Source organism: Coregonus lavaretus (assembly GCF_964263955.1).
Source record: "Coregonus lavaretus genome assembly, chromosome: 22".
Classification (NCBI taxonomy): Eukaryota; Metazoa; Chordata; class Actinopteri; order Salmoniformes; family Salmonidae; genus Coregonus; species Coregonus lavaretus.
Window position 1 is genome coordinate 9001309 of NC_140009.1, and position 20165 is coordinate 9021473.

A 20165-nucleotide genomic window follows, 5' to 3' on the forward strand; every position below is an offset into this window, starting at 1 on the left:
CCATTGGGGTGCCAGGACAGAGAAGAGCTTGGACTGGGCTGAGCGGGAGTTGCCTTCCCGTAGAGGTGGGAGGGCCAAGAGACCAGAGGTGGCAGAATGGAGTACTCAGGCTGGGGTGTAAGGGTTGAGCAAACAGTGCATTTGGGAAGTATTCAGACATCTTCCCTTTTTCCACAGTTTGATACGTTACAGCCTTATTCTAAAATTGATGAAATACATTTTTTCCTCATCAATCTACACACAATACCCCATAATGACAAAGCAAAAACAGGTTTTTAGACATCTCTGCAGCGCTCCTGATTGGTGGACTGCTGCAGAGATGGTTGTCCTTCTGGAAGGTTCTCTCATCTCCACAGAGGAACTCTGAAGCTCTGTCAGAGAGACCATCGGGTTCTTGGTCACCTCCCTCACCAAGGCCCTTCTCCCCCGATTGCTCAGTTTGGCTGGGCGGCCAGCTCTAGTAATAGTCTTGGTGGTTGCAAACTACTTCCATTTAAGAATGATGGAGGCCACTGTGTTCTTGGGGACCTTCAATGCTGCAGACATTTTTTGGTACCCTTCCCCAGATCTTTGCCTCGACAGAATCCTGTCTCAGAGCTCTACGGACAATTCCTTCAACCTCATGGCTTGGTTTTTGCTCTGACAACTGTGGGACCTCGTGTCCAATCAATTGAATTTACCACAGGTGGACTCCAATCAAGTTGTAGAAACATCTCAAGGATGATCAATGGAAACAGGATGCACCTGAGCTTAATTTAGAGTCTCATAGCAAAGGGCCTGAATACTTATGTAAATAAGGTATTTCTGTTTTTTATTTGTAATAAATGTGTTTTTGCTTTGTCATTGTGTGTAGATTGATGAGGGGGATTAAAAAAAAAAAAATCAATTTTAGAATAAGGCTGTAACGTAACAAAGTGGAAAAAGTCAAGGGGTCTGAATACTTTCCGAATGCTCTGTAGCCTAAAGGTAGGGAGGGGCAGTTCCTCTTGCTGCTCCATTGGCTAGTACCATGGTCTTGTAGTGGATGAGAGCCTCGACTGGAAGCCAGTGGAGTGTGCGTGGGTGACATGGTAGAATCTGTTCAACCTACCAGCCCACCTGACCTTCTAAATGCAATTAGAGGGCTACTGAGTGCCCAGACGACCCTGAGAGCTGTGCAGACCCCTCCCCCTTCTTCCTTTCTCCACACTTCCTCCACGTCTCTCTGGAGCTCCCATTCACACCGCCTCTCCGCTCCCTCAGTCTCCCTCCTTCCCTCTCCCTCCCTCTCTCACACACATTCTCCTCCCCTCTTTTGGTGGGACCAGCTGCTGCTATCGAAAACATTTCAGTCGTTCGTTGTGGGCTCCGCTCTCCGTTCTGCCGCTGCCCCCTCCTTTAGCCACCTCTCCGCCGCCAGCGTCACCACCACCGCCCCTCTTCACAGACAATACAGGGACAGACAGACAGACAGCACTCCTCTCCTTTCTCTGGCTGACAAAATGACCGCCGTTCTGGATCTCAACCAGATTGCCATTGCCTGTTCGGCCATTGGTGTGGTGGTGAGTGGGACTGTCTGTTAGGTTGTGTTTATTGCTGATCCCATCGTCAGGCACCCTCAGTGGCCTGCATGTTGCTTGAGCTCTGACTCTGAGCAGCGGTGTGTCTGATTTCTCTGGGTTGTTTCTCAGGGGTGTGATCTCTATGGCATGGGAAGGTGTGTGTTAGGCACTGTGGCGATATGGGTGAGCGTATGACTGAGGAAACGAGAAACCTGCTGCGCATATTTGTGCTAGTGAGTGTGACTGTATGTTTGTAGCGTTCGTGACCAAGAAATAATGCATGCGTCTGTCTGTTTGTGTCGGTCTCTGTGTGTGTTTTATTCTTCCTCTCCTCTTACTGATGAATATCCAGCAGAAGGAGAATGAACAGTGTTGTCAGTGTATCAATACACCAGGGAGGTAGAGGGTTTGAAAAGGGTTTGATATTCTCAAGGCCCCTGACTGTGACAATCAGACTGGGGGAAATAAGGCAGGCCTCTACCAAGTGGAAGGCATGGCGAAGGTGGGAGAGGACAGAGACCGCATTGTTTACCCCATCCAGTGGAGTGAAGGGTGTGACAAGACTAATGGTGGAGAGGTAGGGAGGATGGGGTTTAGTACTGGAGGTGGGGTGGGTTTTAGTACTGGGTGGGGTTTAGTGCTGGGGGTGGGGTTTAGTACTGGGGGCTGGGCGATATATCAAATTAATTTGAATATGTTTTTGCTCGATGTTTGAAATGCATGTATCGGAATAGTCTATTTTTGGATTTCATTTTTTTATTTGCGTTTGTCCGCTTGTTCTAATGTTGTCTTCTCATCTTCTCGTGTCCTTTGCTCCTTCTGTGCTGTGTGCATCTCTCCATTTACATCAGAGATCTGAATATAAAGACGAGATGCTCCTGTCTCTGCCCTAACAATGGGAGTCATTGTCCCAAAGGCGAGAAGGCAGGCGACAAGCTTAATAAGCCCATAGAAGTGCATTGGGGTTATTTTGCTCAGGAATCAAGCTGGGATGTTATCCAGTCGTGTTGCTTTCTGTTTGTGAAGATCTTGTGGTCCTCTGTAGCTCAGCTGGTAGAGCTTGGCGCTTGTAACGCCAAGGTAGTGGGTTCGATCCCCGGGACCACCCATACGTAAAAATGTATGCACGCATGACTGTAAGTCGCTTTGGATAAAAGCGTCTGCTAAATGGCATATTATTATTATTATTATTATTATTATTATTATTATATTATTATATTATCTTTAAACATCTTTGAAACATCTGAAGTTGAAACCTCGTAAAATGCAAACTGTCCTTCGGAGATGCCCATGGCTGAATAATAGGTTTCAATAGGATGGTTTCCAAATGTGCCAGAGCATTCTGGGAGTTGGTCAACAAGGTTGCTGGCAATGGTGGTGAAAAACTCTTGAAAGTTTATCAGAACACCTGCCTCTCCTCCTGCTGAACCATCTTTGAACCCCTCTTCCTCATTTAGCATAAAGTGGCTCTACAAAACAACACCACCGATATGATGATTACCATGTTGCTTTTCCCTCTATAATATGGAACAGCAGGATCTGTGTTGTCGTGGTAACCGATAGTGTTCAGCTTTTCTCTTTTAACTTGTTGCATATGAAGTGGCTCCTCTCGGTTTGTCTTTGTTGTCGTTCAGAGGGGGTGAATTTGAGGCTTTTACCAATGAATACTGACATTTTAGGCTTTCGTATGGGTATTGTTTACACTTCAAATGCCACCTCAGATTCCCACGCCCCTTGAGAAATGGGTCCAGACTTGCAATGCTCTCTGAATGACACGATCTAGACCAGGGGTAGTAGGGCTGGGAATTGCCAGGGACCTCACGATTCTATATGTATTGCGACTCAACACTGATTTTATTGTGATTCGATGGTTCCAAACATGTTGCTCAACATATGTCTGCTGCAGAGGGACGAGTGAGCCATGAGAAAACACGTTTTGATCAGTCATGGAAATAAAAGCACTAAAAACAAACTGGCTCCCTATTTAAAAACAAGATAGAGATCAAGCTTTGAATTAAAAAATACTGGAGGTAATGCCAACTAGCGCATAAAATATTGTCAAAACGATACAATATATCATAAAAAATGATATCCCGATATGTAACTGTATACATCCCCCCCCCCCCCCCCCCCATCACTAAGGGGTAGGTAACTAGATTCAGGCATGATCGGGGGGCCGGAACATAATTATAATAATTTGTACACTGCAAATTGGCCACAACTAAGCCGAAAAATAGGTTATATTTGAAAATAAGGTAACACTTTATTTGGATAGTCCGTCTGTAGATTATCTACAGACTATCAGTAACATTTCCACTATCTACTAACCCTAACCTTAACCCTTATTCTAAACCTAACCGTAACCTTAGCAAGCAGTTGCTTATCAACAGATAATTGATCTGTAGATGCTCTACAGATGGTCGTACTATCTGGACTATCCAAAGTGTGAGCGAAAATAACAATTTCATACCTTGATTACATTGAGACACGATAACAGTTTTTATTAATTTTTTTTACTTTGTAATGTTTTTACTAAAAAGTTTTGGGGGGGGGGCAAAAAGAATCACTTGCAGCCCATTCTTCTCAGGATACTACTGCAGCAGATCCCCTCTCCCCATCACCTGACCCCTCCATTGTGACAACCACAGCCTTCCTGTCTTTAGTCACAAGCCAAATATCAGCGGTGCACAGCCCCCTCAACCTTCTGCCGTGAATACGTTTTAAAAAAGTTATTGGGACTGCTGCTGTTTTCAAAGCATTGAGTGCTTCGTTTTCTTTGGTCAAGGCCACCATTGACTCGGAAGCTATTTGAGGTCCTTGATGTTTCAGAAGAAAAAGCAATGTTGCTTTTTGTCTTTATCTCAGGCTTCCATTTCATCTGGTAGATAAAAGCCCCAGGCTACTAAATATCATTTCCCTTGTTGTTTATCCTACAGTTGTGGCAATCCCCGTCTACTGAAGCCTCTTTGATCAGAGTCGTCATGTTCAACATGGTTACAGGTGTCTGTATGAGGGGACCTCGCATGTATCCTCCATCTCTCACAAACACAACCTTTCACACAGCCAAGCCTTTCAACCCGTATCCTCCATCTCTCACAAACACAACCTTTCACACAGACAAGCCTTTCAACCCGTATCCTCCATCTCTCACAAACACAACCTTTCACACAGCCAAGCCTTTCAACCCGTATCCTCCATCTCTCACAAACACAACCTTTCACACAGCCAAGCCTTTCAACCCGTATCCTCCATCTCTCACAAACACAACCTTTCACACAGCCAAGCCTTTCAACCCGTATCCTCCATCTCTCACAAACACAACCTTTCACACAGCCAAGCCTTTCAACCCGTATCCTCCATCTCTCACAAACACAACCTTTCACACAGACAAGCCTTTCAACCCGTATCCTCCATCTCTCACAAACACAACCTTTCACACAGACAAGCCTTTCAACCCATATCCTCCATCTCTCACAAACACAACCTTTCACACAGCCAAGCCTTTCAACCCGTATCCTCCATCTCTCACAAACACAACCTTTCACACAGCCAAGCCTTTCAACCCGTATCCTCCATCTCTCACAAACACAACCTTTCACACAGCCAAGCCTTTCAACCCGTATCCTCCATCTCTCACAAACACAACCTTTCACACAGCCAAGCCTTTCAACCCGTATCCTCCATCTCTCACAAACACAACCTTTCACACAGCCAAGCCTTTCAACCCGTATCCTCCATCTCTCACAAACACAACCTTTCACACAGCCAAGCCTTTCAACCCGTATCCTCCATCTCTCACAAACACAACCTTTCACACAGCCAAGCCTTTCAACCCGTATCCTCCATCTCTCACAAACACAACCTTTCACACAGCCAAGCCTTTCAACCCATATCCTCCATCTCTCACAAACACAACCTTTCACACAGCCAAGCCTTTCAACCCATATCCTCCATCTCTCACAAACACAACCTTTCACACAGACAAGCCTTTCAACCCATATCCTCCATCTCTCACAAACACAACCTTTCACACAGCCAAGCCTGTCAACCCATATCCTCCATCTCTCACAAACACAACCTTTCACACAGCCAAGCCTTTCAACCCGTATCCTCCATCTCTCACAAACACAACCTTTCACACAGCCAAGCCTTTCAACCCATATCCTCCATCTCTCACAAACACAACCTTTCACACAGCCAAGCCTTTCAACCCATATCCTCCATCTCTCACAAACACAACCTTTCACACAGCCAAGCCTTTCAACCCATATCCTCCATCTCTCACAAACACAACCTTTCACACAGCCAAGCCTGTCAACCCATATCCTCCATCTCTCACAAACACAACCTTTCACACAGCCAAGCCTTTCAACCCGTATCCTCCATCTCTCACAAACACAACCTTTCACACAGCCAAGCCTTTCAACCCGTATCCTCCATCTCTCACAAACACAACCTTTCACACAGCCAAGCCTTTCAACCCGTATCCTCCATCTCTCACAAACACAACCTTTCACACAGCCAAGCCTTTCAACCCGTATCCTCCATCTCTCACAAACACAACCTTTCACACAGCCAAGCCTTTCAACCCGTATCCTCCATCTCTCACAAACACAACCTTTCACACAGCCAAGCCTTTCAACCCGTATCCTCCATCTCTCACAAACACAACCTTTCACACAGCCAAGCCTTTCAACCCGTATCCTCCATCTCTCACAAACACAACCTTTCACACAGCCAAGCCTTTCAACCCGTATCCTCCATCTCTCACAAACACAACCTTTCACACAGCCAAGCCTTTCAACCCGTATCTTCTATTTTTGCTCCTCCTCACCAAGATGAGAGTGTGACTCTGCCAGGTGTCAGCGCAGCTGAGCGAGGTGTTTTATACAGGCCAGGGTTGAACAACCATCATCCGTATTGTATTGTATTGTATTGTATTGTATTGTATAGCTATTCCTTCTCTAACCAGTTTTTATTTCTACTTGAAGTGACTGGTTATCATAGGTTTGCTTTTTGCAGTCATGGCTGAACAGACTGGTTTAGCCTGATCTCAAACCTACCCCCTCCCAGACCCCATGGTGTTGAGTATTGCTCAATGTTCTGGTGACGTGGCTGATTCTGAACAGTTGCTGAGAGGCCCTCATGTCTCAGCATGGCGTCTTTCCATCCAGTTTAGATCTCTGACGCAGTACGGCCCTCAAACCACCATCTCTGTGGTTTTCAGCTGCACCAATGGACGGAAGCTGAACACCGAAGTAGGCACACGCATTTAGTAGTGCTCCTCTATTTGGGTCTCTGCTTGTTTATTGGAGTACTCGATAAAAACAAAATGGCCACCGCGACATTATTGCTACCATACAGAAACATGCATCACACTAGGCTATAGTAGCAGAGTGCTTACTAGGAAAGTCTATGGTTCTGTCACACCTCTATATGCATTGCCTTCATTTACTTTTTGATGTTGTGTTCCTGTGTTGAATAAATGTGTGTGTGGAAGAAGTTGTGACCTGTTAAATTACATTTAATGTTGAATTAGAGTCAGGCCTAAGGGCTGTGGACGGACAGAGATTTCCATCCCCACATAATGAGATTAGCCAGACGTCAGAGGATGTTATCTGGTGGCAGGCAGTGTGTCTGTGAGACGGGACAGGTAGCAGGCCCTCTACTTATCCACACAACATCCTGCGTTACGTGTGTGGCAGTGAGATGAGACCCTACAGTGTGCACGTATCCGTCTGGTGTGGTGCCAACGTCACCTCTGACATTAGCCATGCCGCTCACACGCAGCGGTCATTGTCATGATGATCCAGCCTCCGTTATCAATCTAGGTCATCCTCTAGACCTGCTGAAGAGGACCCTGCTTTCAACAGTCCTACTGTATGACCTGCACATCCTCACACTTAGCCTTCTGTCTCCTACTGACACTAGCAAGTGTCCTACTCGGTGTATGAATTAATAATTAATGTGTTTTTTCTCAAATCTGCACCTGTATAGTGCTATGACTGGCACTAAAAGGCTGGCTCCTCTAAGCTCTACAGACACCGCCGGCCCTGACCCAGACCATGCGGTCTTGTATTTCAGGAGCATGACATCGAGACCCCCCATGGTGTTCTGCACGTGACGATGAGGGGAACCCCCAAGGGCAACAGACCAGTCATCCTCACCTACCATGACATTGGTCTCAACCGTGAGTGTACACACACACACACACACACACACACACACACACACACACACACACACATATATTCAGGCTCTCATTAGTTTAGCTAGGCTTTGAAATCTCTCCAAACACCCCTAAAATGCATAATATCATGGGTGAATTCTCATTAGAACAGTTGGCGCTTTAGAGATGTAAGAAACTGGAGGGTTGAAGGTAGAAATCTTCTTGAGCTTTGGGGATATGAGCCACTATGTCAGACTGGATCGCCCCAACACTTGGCTGCCTCATTGTAAAACAACACTGAGTTTTTCAGTGTATTTTTTGGTTGATTACTGGTATGGGATGGGATTTGTTGACATGCTCAAGATTACATTCAGTGTTGTAGTTTTTGTTAGATGTACATTTGAGTAGGATGTGACCAGTAAATGAGGTGTCTTTAAACAGTGCTGGGTCTCTCTTCCCCCTGCAGATAAGTCCTGTTTCAACACACTGTTCAACTTTGAAGACATGCAGGAGATCACATCACACTTTGCTGTGGTCCACGTGGACGCCCCAGGACAGCAGGAGGCTGCTCCCCCATTCCCCACAGGGTAAGAGACCAGTTCACTCATCAGTCATCATCCTCAACATCATCTAATAATATCACAAGTATCTACACAATCATGATTGGTATTGTAGACCTGAATAAAGGGTGGCTAGGTCATCAGAGCCATAGTGAACCATGAGGTCTTCTGGCTGCATCCCCCTTCCTCTGGCTGCATCCCCCTTCCTCTGGCTGCACCCCCCCCTTCCTCTGGCTGCATCCCCCTTCCTCTGGCTGCACCCCCCCTTCCTCTGGCTGCACCCCCCCTTCCTCCCCCCCCCCCCCCCCCCCTCCTCTGGCTGCACCCCCCCTTCCTCTGGCTGCACCCCCCCCCTTCCTCTGGCTGCACCCCCCCCTTCCTCTGGCTGCACCCCCCCCTTCCTCTGGCTGCACCCCCCCTTCCTCTGGCTGCACCCCCCCTTCCTCTGGCTCCACCCCCCTTCCTCTGGCTCCACCCCCCCCTTCCTCTGGCTGCACCCCCCCTTCCTCTGGCTGCACCCCCCCTTCCTCTGGCTCCACCCCCCCCCCCCCTCCTCTGGCTCCATCCCCCCCCTCCTCTGGCTCCATCCCCCCCTTCCTCTAGGTGAGTGAGTGAAAGGACCGTTTCAGAGCAGGAGTCAGACAGCCAGCCAGAACATGACATGGTGTCTGGATAGAATAGGTGTCTGGCTTTGGACTTTCATAAGCTTGTGTCTCTGGTCATCAGTCCATCAAAAAAAAAACAGAAAGAGTCTGTTTCAAATAACTAGTGCCAGTTATCTCACCAAGGTAGACCTATAATACCTCAGCGATCCTGGTCCTACCGCTGTCTGTCTGTCCCAGGTACCAGTACCCTACCAACCTTTCTGTCTGTCTGTCTGTCTGTCCCAGGTACCAGTACCCTACCAACCTTTCTGTCTGTCTGTCTGTCCCAGGTACCAGTACCCTACCAACCTTTCTGTCTGTCTGTCTGTCCCAGGTACCAGTACCCTACCATGGATGAGCTGTCTGAGATGCTGCCCGCTGTCATGACTCAGCTGAAGTAAGTTCTCCTGCAGTGTTTCCATCATAGATATAGAACCCTATATTGTCTATGGTTTCCATAACTACCTCTTACACTGTCGTTTAATGAATGTAATTATTGTTCCGTCTTCAATGAGGCTTATATTTTTCTCTTTCCCCAGGGTGAACAGTGTGATTGGGATTGGAGTTGGAGCTGGAGCCTACATCCTGTCCAGACTGGCTGTAAGTCCCCGTTCCTCCTAGTCCTCCTCCATATACCACACCCCCCACTCACCCACAGCACGTGCTTGTTTCCAAACGTATAACAGGATCATTTGTTAATACAAAGGGCTTGAACGGATACTTCGAGATTTTGGCAATGAGGCCCTTTATCTACTTCCCCAGAGTCAGATGAACGTGTGGATGCCATTTGTATGTCTCTGTGTCCAGAATGAAGGAAGTTAGAGGTAGTTTCATGAGACAATGTTAACCAGCGTAATGACTGGAAGTCTATGGTATCTTCTAGCATCTGCTCTACTCACTGTCCTCAGTCTTCAATAATAACTGGGCTGAACAAGGATGAACAGAGCAGTCCCTATCGATATCTCCACTAACCCCTGCTCCACCTCTTCATTCCCCATCTCGCTCCATCTCCACCACTAAACCCCTGCTCCACCTCTTCATTCCCCATCTCTCTCCATCTCCACCACTAAACCCCGCTCCACCTCTTCATTCCCCATCTCGCTCCATCTCCACCACTAAACCCCTGCTCTACCTCTTCATTCCCCATCTCTCTCCATCTCCACCACTAAACCCCGCTCCACCTCTTCATTCCCCATCTCCACCACTAAACCCCGCTCCACCTCACATTTCACTGTAATGTCTACACCTGTTGTATTCGGCGCATGTAGCAAATAGAATTTGATTTGATAATTCCCCATCTCCCTCCCATCTCTACCAGCTCATCTCAGAGCATGTTTACCAGTAGAGACATCATGACCCCTGCTCATATGACCAGCTCCATTTATTCTCTCGATAAAGAAGATTTTAATTAATCGGATTGTCTCGAGAGTGCATGACTGGACTGATGGGGTCATCATGGGAGGCTCACGTGGCATTCCCCTCTGTATTATTACACTCACTGGTTGACCAGATAGAAATTACTGTACAAATGTTAGCTTGATGCTTAATATCGACCGTTTCCCTCCATGCACTGCATACCACAGGGAAGTCTCTCTCCTCTCACATTCCTAGGTAGAGAGAATGCATTCAAGTAGGTGAGAGGAATTAATAGATTTAGAGCAGAGATGACTTGAAGAGGTGTGTTAATTATAGTTAATTTAAGCCCTGCCAACGTGGGCTTGTTGTGAAGACGAGAAGGAGAAAATATAACATACATATATATTTCTATACGTTTCCATACTCACAAGTGGGTTAAAAGCAAGTTAGTTTTATCTATCACCTTCGTGTTCTCTGTGTAAATGTGAATTAGAGGCTGGGGAATTGGTTGGGGGAGGGTGTGGCTCCTAGCATGTGAGTTGTTGCTAAGAGCTGTGAAAGACGTCAAGTGCTGTGGTATAACATGAATGTCTGTGTGTTAGTGCTTTTGGAGGTCGGTTCGGTTTCGCTTCTAAAAATAAAATAAACAAATTACCACGGTTTTCGGTTTTGATTCTTATTTTTAACCTCTTAAGGATCAGACTCTTCTTTTCAATTTCCGCCTAAAATGACCCAAATCTAACTGCCTGTAGCTCAGGACCTGAAGCAAGGATATGCTTATTCTTGGTACTTTTTGAAAGGAAACACTTTGAAGTTTGTGGAAATGTGAAATGAATGTAGAACATAACACAATAGATCTGGTAAAAGATAAAACAAACAAAAAAACATACGTTTTTTATTTTTGTTGCATCATCTTTGACATGAAAAAGAAAAGCCATACATTCAGATAGGAAGCTGGAGGTAATTTAGATGTTGTCTACAAGAGGACAACAGTGTATATGAGGGAGCTACATAACATTTAGTATGATGTCACCCAGGTGTCCCTCACGAGTTTGCCTAAATGTACCCAAGTGGCCGACGTGGTAAATTGATACATTTTCAAGTACATAACTATAGAGAACATACAAAAATGCTATGGTAATAAAAAATACTAGTTCGCACACTCCCAGGAATGTCATACATGATGGATCATTAGCTTTCCTACATAAGACACGAAACTTCACACATCTAGATGGCCGGGCGGGGTGGGTGTGGAGCCAGAGACAGCAGCAGGGGTCAGACTGGAGGAACCAGTCTCTTTGGTGTTGGCTCCCAGAGGTCATCTGAGTCAGTCTCTAGCACCATAGAAGATTTAAAAACATTCATTAAGAACTGAACTTTACTATTACTTATTCTATTGAACCTTTATTTTAGCAGGGGTGAGCCCTGCATCAATACGTTTACGGATGAGCCCTGCATCAATACATCAAATAAACAACACATATCCATAAACATACAGTGGGGAGAACAAGTATTTGATACACTGCCGATTTTGCAGGTTTTCCAACTTACAAAGCATGTAGAGGTCTGTCATTTTTATCATAGGTACACTTCAACTGTGAGAGACGGAATCTAAAACAAAAATCCAGAAAATCACATTGTATGATTTTTAAGTAATTAATTTGCATTTTATTGCATGACATAAGTATTTGATCACCTACTAACCAGTAAGAATTCCGGCTCTCACAGACCTGTTAGTTTTTCTTTAAGAAGCCCTCCTGTTCTCCACTCATTACCTGTATTAACTGCACCTGTTTGAACTCGTTACCTGTATAAAAGACACCTGTCCACACACTCAATCAAACAAACTCCAACCTCTCCACAATGGCCAAGACCAGAGAGCTGTGTAAGGACATCAGGGATAAAATTGTAGGCCTGCACAAGGCTGGGATGGGCTACAGGACAATAGGCAAGCAGCTTGGTGAGAAGGCAACAACTGTTGGCGCAATTATTAGAAAATGGAAGAAGTTCAAGATGACGCTCAATCACCCTCGGTCTGGGGCTCCATGCAAGATCTCACCTCGTGGGGCATCAGTGATCATGAGGAAGGTGAGGGATCAGCCCAGAACTACACAGCAGGACCTGGTCAATGACCTGAAGAGAGCTGGGACCACAGTCTCAAAGAAAACGATTAGTAACACACTACGCCGTCATGGATTAAAATCCTGCAGCGCACGCAAGGTCCCCCTGCTCAAGCCAGCGCATGTCCAGGCTCATCTGAAGTTTGCCAATGACCATCTGGATGATCCAGAGGAGGAATGGGAGAAGGTCATGTGGTCTGATGAGACAAAAATAGAGCTTTTTGGTCTAAACTCCACTCACCGTGTTTTGAGGAAGAAGTAGGATGAGTACAACCCCAAGAACACCATCCCAACCGTCAAGCATGGAGGTGGAAACATCATTCTTTGGGGATGCTTTTCTGCAAAGGGGACAGGACGACTGCACCGTATTGAGGAGAGGATGGATGGGGCCATGTATTGCGAGATCTTGGCCAACAACCTCCTTCCCTCAGTAAGAGCATTGAAGATGGGTCGTGGCTGGGTCTTCCAGCATGACAACGACCCGAAACACACAGCCAGGGCAACTAAGGAGTGGCTCTGTAAGAAGCATCTCAAGGTCCTGGAGTGGCCTAGCCAGTCTCCAGACCTGAACCCAATAGAAAATCTTTGGAGGGAGCTGAAAGTCCGTATTGCCCAGCGACAGCCCCGAAACCTGAAGGATCTGGAAAAGGTCTGTATGGAGGAGTGGGCCAAAATCCCTGCAGCAGTGTGTGCAAACCTGGTCAAGACCTACAGGAAACGTATGATCTCTGTAATTGCAAACAAAGGTTTCTGTACCAAATATTAAGTTCTGCTTTTCTGATGTATCAAATACTTATGTCATGCAGTAAAATGCAAATTAATTACTTAAAAATCATACAATGTGATTTTCTGGATTTTTGGATTGCGTCTCTCACAGTTGAAGTGTACCTATGATAAACATTACAGACCTCTACATGCTTTGTAAGTAGGAAAACCTGCAAAATCGGCAGTGTATCAAATACTTGTTCTCCCCACTGTATATTAGAGTTTGGGGAACACAATCACTATAATGAAATATGTTTACCAATAGTAAATAGGGGGCAGACCTACAATGTATTTATACAGACCTAAAATGTATTAGCATAGCCATTGTGTATTTTATGTTGATTGAGTCTTTAGCGCTATAGAATATTTTTTTTAAATCAGTAAGAACTCAAGTTTACTATTTACTTATTTTATTGAACCTTTATTTTAGCAGGGGGTGAGCCTGCATTGATTATTTTAGCAGGGGGGTGAGCAATGTGTATTTTATGTTGACTTATTTCGAGTGCCCTATTTACTATTGAGAAACATATTTCATTATAGTGATTATATATACAGTGCCTTGCAAAAGTATTAATTCCCCATGGCGTTTTTCCTATTTTGTTGCATTACAACCTGTAATTTAAATTGATTTTTATTTGGATTTCATGTAATGGACATACACAAAATAGTCCAAATTGGTGAAGTGAAATAAAAAAAATAACTTTTTTTTAAAAAATTCTAAAAAATAAATAACGGAAAACTGGTGCATGCATATGTATTCACCCCCTTTTGCTATGAAGCCCCTAAATAAGATCTGGTGCAACCAATTACCTTCAGAAGTCACATAATTTGTTAAATAAAGTCCACCTGTGTGCAAGTGTCACGGGATCTGTCACATGATCTCAGTGTGTATATATACACCTGTTCTGAAAGGCCCCAGAGTCTGCAACACCACTAAGCAAGGGGCACCATGAAGACCAAGGACCTCTCCAAACAGGTCAGGGACAAAGTTGTGGAGAAGTACAGATCAGGGTTGGGTTACAAAAATATATAAGAAACTTTGAACATCCCACGGAGCACCATTTTAAATCCATTATTAAAAAATGGAAGGAATATGGCACCACAACAAACCTGCCAAGAGAGGGCCGCCCACCAAAACTCACGGACCAGGCAAGGAGGGCATTCATCAGAGGCAACAAAGAGACCAAAGATAACCCTGAAGGAGCTGCAAAGCTCCACAGCGGAGATTGGAGTATCTGTCCATAGGACCACTTTAAGCCGTACACTCCACAGAGCTGGGCTTTACGGAAGAGTGGCCAGTTAAAAGCCATTGCTTAAAGAAAAAAATAAGCAAACACGTTTGGTGTTCGCCAAAAGGCATGTGGGAGACTCCCCAAACATATGGAAGAAGGTACTCTGGTCAGATGAGACTAAAATTGAGATTTCTGGCCATCAAGGAAAACGCTGTCTGGCGCAAACCCAACACCTCTCATCACCCCGAGAACAACATCCCCACAGTGAAGCATGTTGGTGGCAGCATCAGGCTGTGGGGATGTTTTTCATCGGCAGGGACTGGGAAACTGGTCAGAATTGAAGGAATGATGGATGGTGCTAAATAAAGGGAAATTCTTGAGGGAAACCTGTTTCAGTCTTCCAGAGATTTGAGAGTGGGACAGAGGTTCAACTTCCAGCAGGACAATGACCCTAAGCATACTGCTAAAGCAACACCCGAGTGGTTTAAGGGGAAACATTTCAATGTCTTGGAATGGCCTAGCCAAAGCCCAGACCTCAATCCAATTGAGAATCTGTGGTATGACTTAAAGATTGCTGTACACCAGCGGAACCCATCCAACTTGAAAGAGCTGGAGCAGTTTTGTCTTGAAGAATGGGCAAAAATCCCAGTGGCTAGATGTGACAAGCTTATAAAGACATACCCCAAGAGACTTGCAGCTGTAATTTCTGCAAAAGGTAGCTCTACAAAGTATTGACTTTGGGGGGGTGAATAGTTATGCACGCTAAAGTTTTCAGTTTTTTTGTTTCACCAGAAAACATATTTTGCATCTTCAAAGTGGTAGTTATGTTGTGTAGTGTAAATCAAATGATACAAACCCCCCCAAAAAACAATTTTAATTCCAGGTTGTAAGGCAACAAAATAGGAACTGCATGAGAAGAAATAAAGTATTTTACTTACCAGTCTGTTACGTCTTTCCAATCCAAAATAAATCAGGGTGAGTCTACAGTGTAATCACGAACTAAGTCCTCATCAATTCTATGTCACTTTCCCGATCAATTTCTGCAATAATCTCGTCCAAATCTGTATACTTGGTCTTCAATTGAGTTTTTCCTGTTTTATTAGCCATGTTCTACTTTCTAAAATAGCAAACTTGGTAGAACTAATCGAGCGTGCCTGCGTAATACGAGTCCCTCTTTGTTCTCTCGATTTTATCTGCCCAATGTGCAGTTGAAGTCGGAAGTTTACATACACCTTAGACAAATACATTTAAACTCAGTTTTTCACAATTCCTGGCAATTAATCCTAGTAAAAATTCCCAGTCTTAGGTCAGTTAGGATCACCACTTTATTTTAAGAATGTGAAATGTCAGAATAATAGTAGAGATTTATTTAAGCTTTTATTTCTTTCATCACATTCCCAGTGGGTCAGAAGTTTACATACACTCAATTAGTATTTGGTGGCATTGCCTTTAAATTGTTTAACTTGGGTGAAACGTTTTGGGTAGCCTTCCACAAGCTTCCCACAATAAGTTGGGTGAATTTTGGCCCATTCCTCCTGACAGAGCTGGTGTAACTGAGTCAGGTTTGTAGGCCTCCTTGCCCGCACACGCTTTTTCAGTTCTGCCCACACATTTTCTATAGGATTGAGGTCAGGGCTTTCTGATGGCCACTCCAATACCTTGACTTTGTTGTCCTTAAGCCATTTTGCCACAACTTTGGAAGTATGCTTGGGGTCATTGTCCATTTGGAAGCCCATTTGCAACCAAGCTTTAACTTCCTGACTGATGTCTTGAGATGTTGCTTCAATATATCCACATAATTTTCCTTTCTCATGATGCCATCTATTTTGTGAAGTGCACCAGTCCCTCCTGCAGCAAAGCACCCCCACAGCAATGATGCTGCCACCCCCGTGCTTCACGGTTTTGATGGTGTTCTTCGGCTTGCAACCAACCCCCTTTTTCCTCCAAACATAACGATGGTCATTATGGCCAAACAGTTCTATTTTTGTTTCATCAGACCAGAGGACATTTCTCCAAAAAGTAAGATCTTTGTCCCCATGTGCAGTTGCAAACCATAGTCTGGCTTTTTTATGGCGGTTTTGGAGTAGTGGCTTCTTCCTTGCTGAGCGGCCTTTCAGGTTATGTCGACATAGGACTCGTTTTACTGTGGATATAGATACTTTTGTACCTGTTTCCTCCAGCATCTTCACTAGGTCCTTTGCTGTTGTTCCGGGATTGATTTGCACTTTTCACACAAAAGTACGTTCATCTCTAGGAGACAGAACGCGTCTCCTTCCTGAGCGGTATGACGGCTGCGTGGCCCCATGGTGTTTATACTTGCGTACTATTGTTTGTACAGATGAATGTGGTACCTTCAGGCGTTTGGATATTGCTCCCAAGGATGAACCAGACTTGTGGAGGTCTACCATTTTTTTTCTGAGGTCTTGGCTGATTTCTTTTGATTTTCCCATGATGTCAAGCAAAGAGGCACTGAGTTTGAAGGTAGGCCTTGAAATACCTCCAATTGACTCAAATGATGTCAATTAGCCTATCAGAAGCTTCTAAAGCCATGGAATTTACCAAGCTGTTTAAAGGCACAGTCAACTTAGTGGATGTAAACTTCTGACCCACTGGAATTGTGATACAGTGAATTATAAGTTAAATAATCTGTCTGTAGACAATTTTTTGAAATATTACTTGTGTCATGCACAAAGTAGATGTCCTAACCGACTTGCCAAAACTATAGTTTGTTAACAAGAATTTTGTGGAGTGGTTGAAAAACGAGTTTTAATCAAATCAAATCAAATCAAATATTATTTGCCACATGCGCCGAATACAACATGTGTAGACATTACAGTGAAATGCTTACTTACAAGCCCTTAACCAACAATGCTTTTTAAAAAGTTTTTTTTTTGTGTATTTTTTTTTTGTGTTAAGTAAAAAAAATAAGAGCAGCAGTAAAATAAAATAACAGTAGGGAGGCTATATACAGGGGGTACCGGTACAGAGTCAATGTGCGGGGGAACGGCTAGTCGAGGTAATTTAGGTAATATGTACATGTGGGTAGAGTTAAAGTGACTATGCATAGATAATAGACAGAGTAGCAGCAGGCTAAAAGAGTGAGGTGGGGGTGGGGGGGCTTTGAAAATATTCCATTGTCTCGGTCTGGTCCACGTTGGGTAGACGTCAATAGGAAATTACTATGAAATAATACAATATTTCAGTTGTTGTATTACTTAGTTTTTATTTGATTACTTTATTATTTTTCATTCCTTAAAGTCATCATCTTATCTCTAATCAGGCAGTAGCAGCCAGCCAGCCAGACAACGTTATCTCTGTGCTCCCCGTACTGTACTGTCTTTAGTCATCCTATTTATCTAGGCTAGCCTGCCTAAGCATGCTGCAGAGCTGTCTGATTAAATCATTTTACTACCAATATCCTGCACTGGACTAGGTTGACTATTTGCTTAATAAAAACTAACAACTCCCTTTAGCCCAGCGTCCTACATAGTTCTTGACTTGATTTATCTCATTAATTATTTGATTTCACTATAGAAAAACGGCACGTTGGGCACACAAAAAAAAAAGAACTATACTGAATAAAAATATAAACGCAACATATAAAGTGTTGGTCCCATGTTTCATGAGCTGAAATAAAAGATCCAAGAAATTTTCCACATGCACAAAAAGCTTATTTCTCTCCAATTTTGTGCAGAAATTTGTTTACATCCCTGTTAGTGAGCATTTCTCCTTTGCCAAGATAATCCATCCACCTGACAGGTGTGGCATATCAAGAAGCTGATTAAACAGCATGATCATTACACAGGTGCACCTTGTGCTGGGGGCAGTAAAATGTTTTGTCACACAACACAATGCCACAGATGTCTCAAGTTTTGAGGAAGCGTGCAATTAGATTGCTGACTGCAGGAATGTCCACCAGAGCTGTTGCCAGAGAATTGACTGTTCATTTCTCTACTATAAGGCGCCTCCAACATTGTTTTAGAGAATTTGGCAGAGCGTACAACCAGCCTCACAACCACATACCACGTGTAAACACACCAGCCCAGGACCTCCACATCCGGCTTTTTCACATGCGGGATCGTCTGAGACCAGCCACCCGGACAGCTGATGAAACTGAGGAGTATTTCTGTCTGTAATAAAGCCCTTTTGTATGGGAAAAACACATTCTGATTGGCTGGGCCTGGATCCCCAGTGGGTGGGCCTATGCCCAGTCATGTGAAATCCATAGATTAGGGCCTAATGAATTTATTTCAATTGACTGATTTCCTTATATGAACTGTAGCTCAGTAAAATTGTTAACTGTTGCATGTTGCGTTTTATATTTTTGTTCAATATAAATGTAATTCAAGTAATTGATCCGAAGTCTGTCAATTGGTTGTTAAAAAAAACAAAAAAACACACGTCTGTTAATCACTCAGCACTGGGGTTGTGCGTGCGGCAGGTAGCCTAGCAGTTAAAACCGCTTGACCAGTAACCGAAAGGTCGCTGGTTTGAATCCCCGAAACCGACTAGGGGAAAAAATCTGTCTGTGCCCTTGAGCAAGGCACTTAACCCTACATGTGTGTGCTGCCCTGCTTCCTCTGCTGCTGGGCCCTGTCTGTGACTCCTTTGGTCCTCTGTGTTCCACACAGCACAGTACGGTCAGTACAGTAACCCCCTATCCTCTCTCTTCAGCTCAATGAGCCGGCCCTGGTCGAAGGTCTGGTCCTCATCAATGTGGACCCCTGTGCAAAGGGCTGGATGGACTGGGCCGCCTCAAAGGTAAAAACCAACACACAAACATATTTCTATGCTAACTTTGTGCATTTTAGAGGCATACTAGATTGGCATGTTGGAGCATAATTATTTGTTGTTTTAGATGTCCGGCTGGACCAGCAACCTGGTGGACATAGTGATGGCCCACCACTTCAGTGATGTGAGTCAGAGGGCTGTGTGGAGGGATGGGAGACTGGGCCAGAGGGCTGTGTGGAGGGATGGGAGACTGGGCCAGAGGGCTGTGTGGAGGGATGGGAGACTGGGCCAGAGGGCTGTGTGGAGGGATGGGAGACTGGGCCAGAGGGCTGTCTGAAGGGATGGGAGACTGGGACAGAGGGCTATCTGAAGGGGTAGGAGACTGGGACAGAGGGCTGTCTGAAGGGATGGGAGACTGGGCCAGAGGGCTGTGTGGAGGGATGGGAGACTGGGCCAGAGGGCTGTCTGAAGGGATGGGAGACTGGGACAGAGGGCTATCTGAAGGGGTAGGAGACTGGGACAGAGGGCTATCTGAAGGGGTAAGAGACTGGGACAGAGGGCTGTCTGAAGGGATGGGAGACTGGGACAGAGGACTGTCTGAAGGGATGGGAGACTGGGACAGAGGGCTATCTGAAGGGGTAGGAGACTGGGACAGAGGGCTATCTGAAGGGGTAGGAGACTGGGACAGAGGGCTGTCTGAAGGGATGGGAGACTGGGACAGAGGACTGTCTGAAGGGATGGGAGACTGGGACAGAGGACTGTCTGAAGGGATGGGAGACTGGGACAGAGGGCTATCTGAAGGGGTAGGAGACTGGGACAGAGGGCTGTCTGAAGAGATGGGAGACTGGGACAGAGGGCTGTCTGAAGGGGTAGGAGACTGGGACAGAGGGCAATCTGAAGGGATGGGAGACTAGGACAGAGGGCTGTCTGAAGGGATGGGAGACTGGGACAGACAGAGGGAAAGGACTATGCAGACTTTTCTGACGTGCAAACTGATATTTAATTTCAGAATAGGTTAATGGTTTGGTTAAGCTTAGGGGTTTAGGT

At 45.1% G+C, this 20165-nt stretch overlaps 1 protein-coding gene across 1 annotated transcript in view; it reads left to right on the forward strand.

The window, feature by feature from the left end:
• LOC311149490 (protein NDRG3-like) overlaps positions 1-20165 on the forward strand; it is a gene marked incomplete at its 3' end in the record, with an annotated part of 63478 nt that overhangs the window by 31288 nt on the left and 12025 nt on the right. Inside the window, exons 4-9 of the mRNA XM_084186681.1 lie at positions 7626-7731; positions 8177-8297; positions 9249-9311; positions 9454-9514; positions 19062-19148; positions 19246-19302. Of these exons, the coding sequence (XP_084042807.1) occupies positions 7626-7731; positions 8177-8297; positions 9249-9311; positions 9454-9514; positions 19062-19148; positions 19246-19302 (495 nt within the window). The remainder of the gene's footprint in view (positions 1-7625; positions 7732-8176; positions 8298-9248; positions 9312-9453; positions 9515-19061; positions 19149-19245; positions 19303-20165) is intronic.